The sequence below is a fragment of the Bos javanicus genome, chromosome 9, assembly GCF_032452875.1.
Source record: "Bos javanicus breed banteng chromosome 9, ARS-OSU_banteng_1.0, whole genome shotgun sequence".
Lineage (NCBI taxonomy): Eukaryota > Metazoa > Chordata > Mammalia > Artiodactyla > Bovidae > Bos > Bos javanicus.
In genome coordinates, this window is record NC_083876.1 from 13,345,369 (window position 1) to 13,360,382 (window position 15,014).

General features: G+C 40.3%; 1 protein-coding gene across 1 annotated transcript in view; it reads left to right on the plus strand.

Moving 5' to 3' along the window:
- Positions 1 to 15,014, plus strand: part of CD109 (CD109 molecule) — a 134,618-nt gene that overhangs the window by 85,209 nt on the left and 34,395 nt on the right. The window contains exons 16-22 of the mRNA XM_061427218.1: positions 2,631 to 2,705; positions 3,281 to 3,341; positions 7,837 to 7,978; positions 9,042 to 9,159; positions 11,024 to 11,137; positions 13,126 to 13,344; positions 14,364 to 14,508. Of these exons, the coding sequence (XP_061283202.1) occupies positions 2,631 to 2,705; positions 3,281 to 3,341; positions 7,837 to 7,978; positions 9,042 to 9,159; positions 11,024 to 11,137; positions 13,126 to 13,344; positions 14,364 to 14,508 (874 nt within the window). The remainder of the gene's footprint in view (positions 1 to 2,630; positions 2,706 to 3,280; positions 3,342 to 7,836; positions 7,979 to 9,041; positions 9,160 to 11,023; positions 11,138 to 13,125; positions 13,345 to 14,363; positions 14,509 to 15,014) is intronic.

The following is a 15,014-nucleotide window of genomic DNA, read 5'->3' on the forward strand; positions in this document are numbered from 1 at the left end:
GTAGATACCCTACTTTTATATCAGCTATTATATTGTTAATTATTATTTTCATCTGTTTTTTTCCTTGTTTTATATTGCTAATATTTTCTCTTGTCTGTATTTACTATGTTTATTTTAAATTCTTGAGCTGACTTTTCAGTATTCAGCTCACATGCTGTATGTTGTCCAGTTGGATGTCTTTTATGGAAACTATACTTGTTGGATATAGTTTGGATATCCAGTTGGATATCTAGTTGATTTGGCAGCTGTTCTGTCTGTTGGGGAAGGCTGAACACCAGGCTCCAACCCGTGTAACTCTTGTCAGTTTAAAGAGAGGGGATGGGTTGAGCTTCAGGGACCAGAGAACTACTCTTGATTCTCTCTGTGTGCTGTCCCCTTCCACCCAGTGGTTCATTTTTAAGCTCCTCGGGAAAAGCAGCCCAGGAAGAGGTAGTCTCCTGAGGTGATGACCCACCAGCTCGGAGGGGTGGGAGGAGGCGGGGAGGAAAAGTGAATGCTTGAAGGCCAGGGGTCTGTCTAAATGTTTCCTGGTTCTTTCACACCAGAAGGGCAGAGGTGCTAACTTGGAATTATCCTGGCCGTTATTATCCTGGTATTATCAGCGGACTGCCTGCCTGCTGCCTGCTGGTTTGGGCAGTGAATTGCCAGGAATGATTGTCCTAAGGCTACCTCCTGAAGAGAAGCACAAGTAGAATTTAAAAGCCTCTTCCAGACTGCTGCGTGTATCAGTTTTCTGCCATCTGCTTCCTCCAGCACACCAACTGGAGATACCCTTCGCTCTTCCGAGGGTTTTCTTGTTCTACTCATATAAGTTTCTTGCTTGCTTTTCATATTTCTCTAGTGTTGGCTCTAGAGGAAGGAGTCAGGAGCCTATGATAATGGACCATTTTCCTTTCTTTCATTTTTGTTAAATTTATATGTGTTGTCCAGAGACTTGTCAATGCCTTGGAATAATTTAAGTGTCTCAGATCTTCCAGGACTAATCTACAGATAGCAGACTTCCCTTGCTGCAGCTTTCTCACTGAACCAGTGAGAACAAGAGCATCTCTCTTCCTTATGCAAGAGATGCTTCTTCCTAGATAATTCCATTGATTCACACCTGCATTGCACATATAGGTCTTCTGTGGCAGAGTTTGAGTTATGGAATGAAAAACTTTCCTCTCCATCCTATCTGGCTCTGGCTTCATTGACTGTAGTTGGGCTAACTGTACTGGCCAGCTTGTTGAGATATTATGAAATTTTCTGTTTTCTCATTCTGTTGCTTTCTTCTTGATGCCTATTCTAGCATCATGTTTCCTTACCATGGGTGTAGCAGTGCTGTTTTTAGTAAAGCAGAAGCAGTGGTTTGGGTGTTTAATGTTAAACTTGATATGTTTTTAAACTTAGAATCTTCCATAATTCTTTTCCCTGTCTTAATTTCCCAATCTTAATGCTAATGTAATTGAGGTAAATGTATCAAAATAGTTACCAAAAGGTTATAATACCCTAACTTTTTTTTACCATAGTAAAATATATATAACATGAAATTTTCCGTTTTAACCATTTTTAAAAGTGTAGTTCAGTGGCATTAATTATTTGTAATATTGTACAACCATCATCACTGTTTATTTCCAAAATTTTCATCATTCTAAATAGAGACTCTGTGACCCTGAAGCAATAACTCTTCATTACCTCCTTCCCTTTGCAACACGGGTAACCTCTAATCAAATTCTGATCTTATGAATTTGCTTATTCTAGATATTTCACATGAGTGGAATCATGCAATATTTGTCCTTTTGTATCTGCTTTATTTCACTTAGAAAAATGTTTTTTTACTTTATTTTTAGTTGAAGGATAATTGTTTTACAACGTGAATCAGCCATAAGTATACATGTGTTCCCTCCCTCTTGGACCTCCCTCCCACCGCATCCCCCGTCCACCCCTCTGGGTCATCACAGGGCACTTGGTTAAGCTCCCTGTGTCACACAGCACCTTCCCACAAGCTATCTGTTTTACACATGGTTATGTGTATGTTTCAAAGCTACTCTGTCAGTTTATCCCAGCCTTGCCTTTCCCCACTGTGTCTACAAATCTGTTTTCTGTGTCTGCATCTCTATTCCTGCTCTGCAAATGGGTTCATCAGTAGCATTTTTCTAGATTTCATAAATACGCATTAATTAATTTTTCTCTTTCTGACTTAACTTCACTCTGTATAACTGGCTCTAGATTCATCCACCTCGCTAGAACTGACTCAGATTCTTAGCTGATATTTTTTAAGGTCTTTGTTAACCATCACATTGACGCTATTTATCTTTGTCAAAAGTACGAGTCATTTTTAATGTTGATCTCTACGTGTTGGCTTTGTCAACAAGCCCACACTTCTTAGGAACTCTTGATTACTGAACAGTATAAAATAAGTTTAAAGAAGAAGTGTATTTTTGGCTGATTGAATTATGAACATGGCATTGACATAGTCATTATTTCTCCATTTGTGTCATTTTCAAATTTGATAAGCATATGGTCTATTTGATGTAGCACATTTGATAAGCATGTGTACCTGTCTGTTATTCACAGTACATATCAGAAATGTTGAGAGGGCGGAACACACTGATACGAATGCTTTCATTCTGTATATTTTATCTTCTTCTTAGGTGGTCCATGAATTGGAACTTTATAACACAGGATATTATTTAGGCATGTTCATGAATTCTTTTGCAGTCTTTCAGGTATGTTTAGTTTGCTATATAATTTGAAAAGATATTAATATATTTACTGCTACAAAACTAATTTCAGAATTAATGATCTGAATTATGAAATGTTATTTTTTTTAATTTTATTTTATTTTTAAACTGTACAATATTGTATTAGTTTTGCCAATATGTGTTGCTGAAGTGCAGTGTGTTATATAAGTGTAATTTGAAATTGAAAGATGGTCATCCTTCTAGTCTTAAAAGCAAATGAGTAAATTCATCATTAGAGAAATAATGGAATTACCATTAAACAAGTAATTTCTTTCTATCACTTTCCTTGACTTTGAAATAGCTCTTTCTGCATGTGAGAGTGTGTGTTTGTGTGCTTGTGTGCGTGTCTGTGTGTCTTGTTGTGAGAGACTGTAAACTCATGTATGTATTTAAACTCTCAAAAATGAGCAAGAGTTAAAAAAGCAAAGGGAGATATTTTCACATGCAACTCAAAAACAAAACAGCAAGAGTGAATTAGAGGTAGAGGCAACTGACAATTTAGAGGGCATTTATTTAAAAGTTTATTTATTTTAAAAGAAAATGAAAATGTTTCTTTCTAGGAGTGTGGCCTCTGGGTATTGACGGATGCAAACCTTGTGAAGGATTACATTGATGGCGTTTGTAAGTGAAATCAGGCAAAGTGCTTTTTAAGTAATTAAGTCATTCATCTCAGGTATTTATAGTGACTTATGTAAGTATGCGTACATTCTGGTTGATTATGGATATTGTAATTTTCATTTTCTGTTCTCTTATCCTATAGTGTTTGGAGTTTAATGTACTTGGAAGTACATCTGGGCCATGACATGGAGTGTTCTTCAGCTCCTGTGTAGATGTTTCTAATGATTACTTTCCATTTTCTCTCTGTAACTTTTTGACATGGTTATATTTCTGGACATATTGAAAGATCTTATGCCTCCAATTTGTATTGTAAACTGTGATGTTACTTTGGAATTAGTCAAAAGGAGGCAACATGTTTTTGAAACATTTCTGTTCTCTAGCTTTTTATTGTTCACCTAGAAAATAGCCCAGATGCCACGAAGTATGCTGTCCACACACACACACACACACACACACACACACTCACACATACTCACACACACACACCTCCTCAGTCTGCATTCTTCCCAGGCAGGATCACATTGCACATCCCCATTCCCTGGATTGCTAAGTAGAGTTGACCACCCAACTAATTAAAGGATGTGCTTTAAGGAAAATTCATAAAGCGTTTTACTTGAATTGTTCATTTTAACTTCTTTTAAAAAATTAACTGATTGATTAGACTGTGTCGCGTCTTAGTTGCACTACACGGGGTCTTTGTCACAACATGCGGGATCCTTTGTGTGGTGCAAGGACTCTCTAGCTGTGTCACGCGGCCTCGGTAGTTGTGGTGTGGGGGCTTAGTTGCTCCATAGCATGTGGGATCTTAGTTCCTGGACCAGGGATCGAACTCCTGTCCCCGGCATAGCAAGGTGGATTCTTAGCCACTGGACCACCAGGGAGGTCCCCATAAAATATTTTGACTGAAGGAAATACATAAATGAGAATGATTAATTCTAGAAGCTGTTCTCACTTCTTTCAGGTAAAATGATACGAAATCATCTCAAAAGACTACAGAACTATCATAGTTGCTATCCACGAATTTCTACCCCATGTTCCCCCACTAAACTCCAGACTCTCCATTTTGGGGTTGGTTCTTGACACCGTAGGACACCTGAGCCTCTGTCCTGAAGTTTTAAGAACAATTTTATAGTCTTAAAGATTTTATGAAGTCATTATGATCTCTGTGATTAAAGACACATGGCACTTGTAGCTTTCTTCATATAATCATTTATCCTAGGCAGCCTTCCAGCCAATCTGATTTTCCATGCTCTCTCTGTTGGTCTCAGCTTTTACCCATCTTTGTTTGTGTTTACTTATCAAATCCTGGTGCTCACTACCATACTCATTCTATTGTTAGTAACACTCATTGTAATCTTTACCTTTTCTGAGAACCTTCTACCTTTTCACTGTAACAGAAGAAACCTGATACTGTTACTGGTATATTATTTTCCTGGAAACCTTCAAGTAATTGACATGAATTGTTCTGCCTCTCTTCTGGTTCATGGTCTGAAGGTGCATGTTATTGTTTAGTCACTAAGGCATGTCTGACTCTTTTTGGGACCCCATGGACTATAGCCTGCCAGGCTCCTGTGTGCATGGAATTTCCCAGGCAAGAAGACTGGAATGGGTTGCCATTTCCTTCTCCAGGGGATCTTCCTGACCCAGGGATTGAACCCACATCCATTTCCTGCATTGGCAGGTGAATTCTTTACCATTGAGCCACCAGGGAAGCCCCCCACCCCCAGTAGGTGTATAGAGTTCAGTATTTTCTTGGCTACTTCAAGACCGCTGTTCAGCAGTCCTCAGTTAAAAGCCCCTTATCATTTGAAACTCAAAAATTTCAATCACATATCCTTTAATGAACATTCAGTCACCTACTTTCCCTTTCCCTCTCTCTATATTAATGACTCTCACAGAAGATTAAGAGTCTGACTACTTTGTCTTCTTGGGGGATTTGAGTGTGTGGGTGACCCCTCTACTATGCACTATCATGTGAACATCACCATGGCAACAGTAGTCATAAGGTCACGTCATCACCTACCATGAATCTATCCCTAACATTTCAAATGCCTGTCCTTCTACTTTGTATGTGCCCTCACTCCCCTAATTCTGTTAAGTGTCTTCTTTGGTTTTGACCTCTCCTGGTTATTTTTGGTCACTGACTCCTTCTGCCCATATTTGCCCCTAGTACCTGGACCATGGGCTTCCCAGGTGGCTCAGTGGTAAAGAAACTGCCTGCCAATGCAGGAGATGCAGGTTTGATCCCTGGATAGGGAAAATCCCCTGGAGAAGGAAACGGCAATCCATTCCAGTATTCTGGCCTGGGAAATCCCATGGAGAGAGGAGCCTGGTGGGCTACGGTCCACGGGGTTCCAAAGAGCTGGAACATGACTAAATAACAACACAACAGCAACAACCGGGACCACGTGGTCAGTCAGTTTGGTAGAATTCTTCCCTAGTGCCTGGTCCTTCCCTGACACCTTCCCCATTAAGTTCAACTCTGGAACAACTTGACTGTTTATCTTACCCCTCCTGATTCTGCACCCTGATGCCCCACAAATACCTTAAATTCTATGTGTCACAAACCATTGCTCTTCCCTAATATGATTTGACTGATATATGAGCCCTTGAGTTGATACGATTCCATATATCTGTTAATGAAATCATCATGTACCCACATGTTTGCATCAGAAACCCGAAACGCATCCTTGGTTCCTTCCTCTCTGCCAGATGCAGAACAGCATAGTGACTAAGAAAGGAATTTACCAAGAAATACTTCTGACTTTCAACCCTGGCTTTATGTCACTGAGAAAATTCATTAAGCTCCCTAAACCTCAGGTTTCTCCTTGAATTATAAGCACTAATAATGTTGCCTCTATTACAGGGCTGTTAGGAGTTTAAATCCAGAAGCATGCAAAGTGCCTCGCACTTGTTTGGTACTCAGAAATCTGCAATTACCTATTATCAGTAGATGATACTCATATGTGCCTGGCATGTAGGAAGCAATGGAAGTTCAAGCTTGGTCTAGTAGGGCAAACCACGGAGAAGGCAATGGCAGCCCACTCCAGTACTCTTGCCTGGATAATCCCATGGATGGAGGAGTCTGGTAGGCTGCAGTCCATGGGGTCGCTAAGAGTTGGACACGACTGAGCGACTTCACTTTCACTTTTCACTTTCATGCATTGGAGAAGGAAATGGCAACCCACTCTAGTGTTCTTGCCTGGAGAATCCCAGGGACGGGGGAGCCTGGTGGCTGCCGTCTATGGGGTCACACAGAGTCGGACATGACTGAAGTGACTTAGCATAGCATAGCATAGTAGGGCAAACCAACACACAGGTAGAAGAGTGTGCTGAGGGGTGTGATGGGGAGGGAGAGTGCGGTGGGCACACACAGAGCTCATCCAACTGGGAGGCCGAGCAGAGTTATCTTAAGGCTGTCCTTCCTCTCCTCTGCTGGGCCCCGGCTCCTGGGCAGTGCGGGAACCTTCTGTTCCTCCTGCGTCTATTCCCCCATCTCTAAACCACTATTCTCACTGAGACCAGAGTTACCATTATAAAACATGGAATAGATCATGTTTCTAATTTAAAACCTTCAGTAGATCATCACTGCTTAAAGGATCAAGCCCAAGTCCTTCAGCATGGGATAACTGATATTTTAAAATCTGGACCCAGTCATTCTTTCTGTTCTCATTTTATGCCACTCTCCCCTAATAAGCACTGTCATATTCTGGGCATGCCTTTGTACTTAGCTTACTTTTCTTTCCCCCTCTTGTATGGGATACTCTTTATCTGAAGATGTAAGGAAAATGTAATGCAATAAACAACACAAGATGGATTTTTTTTTCTAGCCGAACCCTCTTCATTATTCAGTTTCTATGTAAAACCAGCTCTTCTCTGCACGGTGGACGTTTTGCCTGAGTGGACTGTCACTCATGTATTTGTTTGCCTTCTCCGTAGACAGTGGGTGGAGCTCATTGCATTCATCTTTGAATCTTTGGTAACTTCTTCAGTATAATTTTATTTTTTAACGTTTTGTTTTGAAATAGTTTTAGGCTTATAGAAAAGTTGAAAGGATAGAGATAGGTGATCCAGTATCTGTGTATCAATGTGACTGTTTTGTAAGAAAAAAAGCTAATAAGCTGGATTTTTGTAGCAGCAGCAGTGGCAGGTATAGCCAAAGGCATTCAGCACTAGGAATCTAAGAAGAGAATAGCAGAATTGGAGGTAACATTTAAAAATGGGAGTTAACGTATTTTTTTGCAGCTGAACTGCAAGTAGTTTTTTAGGTATTGGTTGTAGGGCCAGAGAACTTTTTTTCCCAGCTCTGCCATAAGTGACCATGTGGCCTGGGGTAAGTCACATGACTTCTGTGGGTCTCGGGTGGCAAATGAGAAGGATTGGAGAAGATAAACTGTAAAGGCCTTGTCAGCTGAGAGATGCTGTAATTCTGTGGACTAGGTTTATGAACATTATCTATCGTGACTTTCCCCTAACAGTTGTCAATGTTTATTTTTAGATGACAGCGTAGAGTTGGCTGAGAGGTTTGTGGATGAAAATGAAGGCTACTTGGTAGATCTTCATGACTTTTCTCTGGGTAGCAGTCCACGTGTGCGAAAGCATTTTCCAGAGACTTGGATTTGGCTAGACACCAACATGGGGTACAGATTAAAGTTCTTTGTCTGAATATATTTTGTTTGGTCTTAGTTTTAAGTAAGTTTTGCCCTCTTTCTAACGTTTCAGTATAAACATAGTGTGATAAAGAACTAAATAGACCAAGAGTTTTTAAAGAATGATATTAATTGTATCTAAATATAGTATTTAATTGGAGAAGGAAATGGCAACCCACTCCACTATTCTTGCCTGGAAAATCCTTTGGATGGAGGAACCTGGTGGATTATAGTCTATGGGGTTACAGAGAGTTGAACACAGCTCAGCAACTGAACACACGCATGCATAGTATTTAATATAGCTGTATGTGAATTGTGACAGTAAGAGTATCATCAAGGAGAAGACAGGCCTTTTCTAAAGAAGGATGATTTTAATTTCCTTAAAGTCGCATGGCTCTCACTGGGGGAAGACTGCTGGGAGTTCCGTTGTTGCTTGGGGTGGGATGCGCTCATGATTGTTCCTTCTGCCTTGTGATGCCCCATTAAACATCCCTGTGAGCCACAGGCAGAAGAGGTGTGGGTCTTGAAAAGAATTCAGCTTAGCTAACAAACTCTGTGCTACCTGGCGTGATGACTCAACAAGTAAATCATGAAATCTGCATATATTGTGAGTCAGCTATTTATGGAAACTTGAAATAAGACACGAGTCACACCTCCAAAAACAAATAACAGCATTGACAAGAATACAGAGGGAAACTTTTATGCATATTGAGGGAGACAAATGGGAGTTAAATTTGGAAAAGGGTATTTATTATCTACATAAAATTTTTGAAAATGATGCTTGTCTTGAAGATATAAATATTGTAGAAAGATTTTTATTGGAATATGGATCAGTTTGCAGTGTTATGACCTTATTATGACCTGTTCCTTGAGAACTTGGAATGTAGTATTTTATGCTTAAATCTTTAAAAAAATCTAGATACATATATTATTTGGAAAATTAAAATTTCCCAAAACACGAAAATTCTTCCAAAACATGGTTTATGTTATGTTGGCTTATTTTGAAGTGTGTCTGTTCTTGGTTTTGTGACTTTTATGTTTATCTTGACTTCAGTTCCAGGATTTACCAAGAATTCGAAGTTACTGTGCCTGATTCTATCACTTCTTGGGTTGCAACTGCTTTTGTGATCTCTGAGGATTTAGGTCTTGGACTAACAACTGCTCCAGTGGAGGTAGTGTACCAAAGAGCTGCTTATAGATGGTACAATGCCACGAAGCGAAGAGAGTGTCAACTCCTCAATGGATTTTAAAAAAGTGATTGCTTATGACGTTGATCATAGTTTGGAGATTTCTTGGTGTTTCCTTTTTGTTTTTCATCTGTTTTACATTTTCAAGTGTGAACTGTATTAAACTGTTAACTGTGCTAGCTCTGTATTGAGATTTGGATAGTAAGTTTAGTATTGACTGAGTCCAATCACTTCCAAAGGCCAGAAGAGAGAGAATGCCCTCTTTAAAGACGAGCAGAACTCAGAATGTCCCCTAGCAAACATTCCTTCACAACTCTTTGGTCAAATTATATCCCATGTCACTTCCTAAACCATCACTGACAAGAGGAATATAATGACTGTGATTGGTCTTAGACCAGTAGCTTTCAGCTCTGTCATATCTGAAGCCGGTTTTTAAAAACATAAAAAAATAAAAACGGTTTTATTTTGTTTTGTCCCTCAACCATCTATGCAAATGAAATGCATAGAAAATTTAATATACCTTCATACTTAATTAAAACAATCAATAAGATGTCCTAAGTGAAATACCAAGGAGAAATAAAAGGAAAGTAATGTATAATAAAATAATATACTTTTTAGTATGTAAGTGGGCAGGCATAGTTGCACAAGAAAGCCTAGTAACATATTTGAATATTTATGCAGTATATAGAATCACCTTGTGTGCAACAGCTGCAAAATGCAATTTGATATACATGTATTATTTTAGCAATGCAAAAACCTTGAGTGGTGCTGCCTGTGGTGATGTAAAGTTTTGAAATAGTGAAGAAGTTTTGGTAAAGTTACAAAACAAAGGGCAGTTTCCTCTTGATTTACAAAATAGTTATATATTGATAGATGCTTTGGGTTTATATATGTGTTGTCATTAGGTTGTTAGTCCAGGTTATTATAACCAGGTGCTTTATCTACATGAAAGGACATTTAAGAATCATGAGGAACACAGGACAGTTCTTCATTGTCTGGGACTGTCCAGAGCATGCAGACCTTCCCTGCTAAGTGCCAAGAGCACTCATTGTGACAGTCTGAGACTGCCACAGATTTCCAAATAAACTTCTAGGAGAGAATTAACTGCTGCCAGTGAGAAGCTTGGCCAACACTATCAGAGTTTAGGTGACCAACATATATGTATGTGTTTATATGTTGGGCTTTCCTGGTAGCTCAGACAGTAAAGAATCTTCCTGCACTCCAGGAGACCCCAGTTTGATCCCTGAGTCAGGAAGATCTCCTGGAGAAGGGAATGGCTACCCACTCCACTATTCTTGCCTGGAGAATTCCATGGACAGGGGAGCCTGGTGGGCTACAGTCCATAGGGTAGTAGACAAAAGATCATTTACTTTTCACAGGAGTCTAAGGCAGATGCTGTTTCATTTGGGCAGTGGCTTTAAAAGCAGAATGATGGAATCAGCATGGCAGAGTAGTAGAAGAGGAGCCTGGCTATGGCCTCAGACATGGCGGGATCCAGTTCTGGCTCTTGGACTTGCCAGCAGCGTGCTCTTGTACCAGTTACAGAGGTGGCTGAGCTTCAGGTTTCTTTCCTGTAAAATATGACTGTAACACCTGCCTGCATAGGTGTGATGAAATAATTTAAGGTCCCTGGTTCCTAGTAGGAGTTTCATAAAACACAGTGATTACTGTGTTATAAATCACAGCAGTATGCCCCTGTTTGTTTAGGATAGGTTGCTGTTTTCTGTTGGTAGGCAAGAGGACATTTCTATGTGAAGCTACTAATAAATGTCGTAGGTTTTGTGAGATTTAAGTGTGTAAAGTGTGAAGCTCTGGACTTTAAAATCTGTATTCATTGTGTTCTTTCCAGCTCCAAGCCTTCCAACCATTTTTCATTTTTTTGAATCTTCCATACTCTGTCATCAGAGGTGAAGAATTTGCTTTGGAAGTAACTATATTCAATTATTTGAAAGATGCCACTGAGGTAATGTGCTAAAAGGTTTGTTCATCATTTACATGTCAGGAAAAAATGAAGAAAACATGCTGGCATTGGGTTATGTAGTGTTTGGGCATCTAAAAAGTGTATGCATTTCTGGAATATTGAAAATAGCCGTACTTTGCCCACCATTTCTTCAGCTTATTAATGTTGAAGGATATTGCTGGCATGTCCAGACGTTTTCCCCTTAATTTCTAGTGCGAGTTCTCTGCTTTAGTCCCACAAGTTCATTTCTTGGCATCTCTCTTCCTCTTTCCTGCCCCTTTCTCCCCACATTTTTCCCATACTGTACTCCCACACAGAGAATGTCTTACCACTTCACATTGCCATTGAGTGCCCACTGAAACTGGCGAGGATTTATTCCTTTCAAGGACTGGTTTGGAACTAAGGTGTCTTCCTTGAGGCATCTCACTCATGCTGTTAGGCTTGCGGTCCCCATATTTGTACAGTATTTTCTTTTTTTAAATCTATTTTTAAATGGAGAATAATTGCTTTACAATGTTGTGTTGGTTTCTGCCATGCATCAACATGAATCAGCCATAGATATACATATGTCCCCTCTCTCTTGGACCCTCCCCGCCCCCCACCATCCCACCCCTCTAGGTTATCACAGGGCACTGGGTTGAGCTCCCTGTGTTAATGTATTCTGTTTCCAAGGCTTTGATTTTTGATCACGGTCTGGTGTCGCCTCAGCCAGTCAGTTCCCTGTAGGGCAGGGGTAGGCCCACTGTTTGTGATGTGCCCATAGTGGTGCTAATGAAATGATTCCCACCCCAACCCGACCAAGACTAGGGACTGTAATTAACCTTACTACCCGAAAATGCCATCATCTCTTTAAGCACTATGTCCAATGGCACCCCCCTCCAGTACTCTTGCCTGGAAAATCCCATGGATGGAGGAGCCTGGTAGGCTGTAGTCCATGGGGTCGCTAAGAGTCGGACACGACTGAGCGACTTCCCTTTCACTTTTCACTTTCATGCATTGGAGAAGGAAATGGCAACCCACTCCAGTGTTCTTGCCTGGAGAATCCCAGGGACAGGGGAGCCTGGTGGGCTTCCGTCTATGGGGTCGCACAGACTCGGACATGACTGAAGCGACTTACCAGCAGCAGCAGCTAGAGAATAAACTGATTCTTATTTTTCTAATTTTACTTTTTAATTTTCTCAACATGGTATAGTGTAAAGAGCAAAAGATCTGGAGTCAGAAGGCCCAGATCCAGTATCTAGCTTGTCCAATTAAGAACAAGTAACTTAATTGCAGTTTACTCATCTGTTAGATAAGAAATATTTTGATAAACAGATGAGAAAATAAGTGGGAAAAACAATTTGTAAAGTCTAAGATCTGGAGAAATACTCTTCTTGATGAGCCTGGCAACTTTGATGTACTCTATGAAAGTTTACAACCAACATGTGCTTCAGGACTAGTGTCTGAGTCATACTTCTCTTGGAATAATTTTAGCAGAGATTCTCAATGAGTGTAATAACATTTCATCCTGTTTGCCTCAGGTTTTTCTAAAGGGACTAGTGTCCCAGGATGACACAGCTGAGTCAGGCTGGTGGTAGTACCATGACATGAAATAACCCAGCTCTCAGAAAATGAGAGAATTTAGTGTTAGTGGGAGTTTAATGTTAGACTTGAAGAATGCCATTTCCCCACTTGTCTTGAGGTAGGTGGAAAAAGCGTGGGAAAGCACTCAGTTTTTCCTGTACCTCTACATGCTCTTCTTGGCTGAACCTTTCTGTCTCGTTTTTCTCTAATCTTGGGCCTCACAGATTTAACTGCAATTAAAAGGGTATGGCAACCCACTCCAGTATTCTTGCCTGCAGAATCCCATGGACAGAGGAGCCTGGCGGGCTGCAGTCCATAGGATTGCAAAGAGTCGACTGAAGCGACTTAGCATGTATGCACAAAGCGGCATTTTACTGAGGAGCAATTTATTATACAGAACCTTTGATGACTTTTTTTTTTTCTTCCAGGTTAAGGTAATCATTGAGAAAAGTGATGCATTTGATATTCTAATGGCTTCGAACGAAATAAATGCCACGGGACACCAACAGACCATTCTGGTTCCCAGTGGGGATGGGGCAACTGTTCTTTTCCCGATCAGGCCAACACGTCTCGGGGAAGTGCCCATCACGGTCACAGCTGTTTCACCTGCTGCTTCTGATGCCGTCACCCAGAGGATTTTAGTGAAGGTAAATATTTGAAGCCTAAAACGAAATGGAAATACAGAATTGAAAAGGAAGCAGAAGATGGTTTTTCTCATGGTTAAATTTGTTTTCAAGACCTAGTAGGACATCTTCTCCACCCTCCAGGAATGCCTAATGTTTTTCTCATCTAAATGTAAAAATATATCATGCAATTGGAGGTAATTGCCAATGTCTTATTCAAATTTTTAGTATGATTATAAAGCAGGTTATATTTACACTCTATGTGACATTGGAATCCTGTTAAATTGTGCCAAGTTGATATATAGATTTTGAATTTTTGAATTCCTCAGTACAGGTAGAATAGGTTTTGTAGGTTTTTTCCAGAGAAGACAGGATGCACAAAAAGGCAACTCAGCATAGTGGATAAGCACTGGTGTTCTGGAGGGAGGCAGCCCTGGATTTCATCCCAGCTCTGTCAAGGGTGCCTTTGGACAAGGTATTTAATCTCTGTCTTTAAATAATAAAAGGACCTATTTCAGAGGGTTTTTCATCCCCTTTTCATCTTCTCCTTTATCATTTCCATTGCCATTCTGTGAACTATTTTCTCTAATTTAAAGAGAAAGTAAAAATTTATTAATGGGTTTGAACCAAGACCTTGTAGGCACTTATCTAACCATACACAGGCCAGATGATTAACTCATTATCTGTCTATGCTGCTGCTGCTGCTGCTACTAAGTTGCTTCAGTCGTTTCCGACTCTGTGCGACCCCATAGACTGCAGCCCACCAGGCTCCCCCGTCCCTGGGATTCTCCAGGCAAGAACACTGGAGTGGGTTGCCATTTCCTTCTCCAATGCATGAAAGTGAAAAATGAAAGTGAAGTCGCTCAGTCGTGTCCTACTCTTAGCGACCCCGTGGACTGCAGCCTACCAGGCTCCTCCATCCATGGGATTTTCCAGGCAAGAGTACTGGAGTGGGGTGCCATCGCCTTCTCCGTTATCTGCCTATAGTTTTCTCTAAACAGAGAAACAGAGACCACGTTAATTGTGTTACTTTTTATCAACAGGCTGAAGGAATAGAAAAATCGTATTCACAATCCATCTTGCTGGATTTAACTGACAGCACGCTCCAAACTACCCTGAAAACACTGAGCTTCTCCTTTCCTCCTCACACAGTGAGTGGCAGTGAGAGGGTTCAGCTCACTGCAATTGGTAAGAGCAGAGTATATCACCGTCACTACTGGTTTATTTGTATATGATAATACACATTTCTGATTTATTTGTACATGCATTTTCTTTTTTAATGAATTATTTAAATTGAAGTACAGTTGATTGACCGTGTTTTGGGGGAACAGTAAAGTGATTCAGTTATACATATGTATACATATATATTATTTTTCAGATCCTGTTCCATTATAGTTTATTACAAGACATTGAATATAGTTCCCTGTACTATACAGTAGGCCTTTTTAGGTATATTTTCTTATTTAATCCTAATTAAATAAGGAGTTGCAAAAACATTTTAGTTGCTGCCAACCGCTGATTACAGTGGAAAGGCAAGTAAGGGGTGTGTTCTGGACCAGTTCTTCTCAGTCTTCAAGGTGCACATGAATCTTCTGGGGACCCTGTGTGAAGGCAGATTCTGGCTCAGTAGGCATGGGGTGAGCCCTGGATGTGCATTTCTAACAGGCTCCCGAGTGTTGCTGATGTTTCTGATG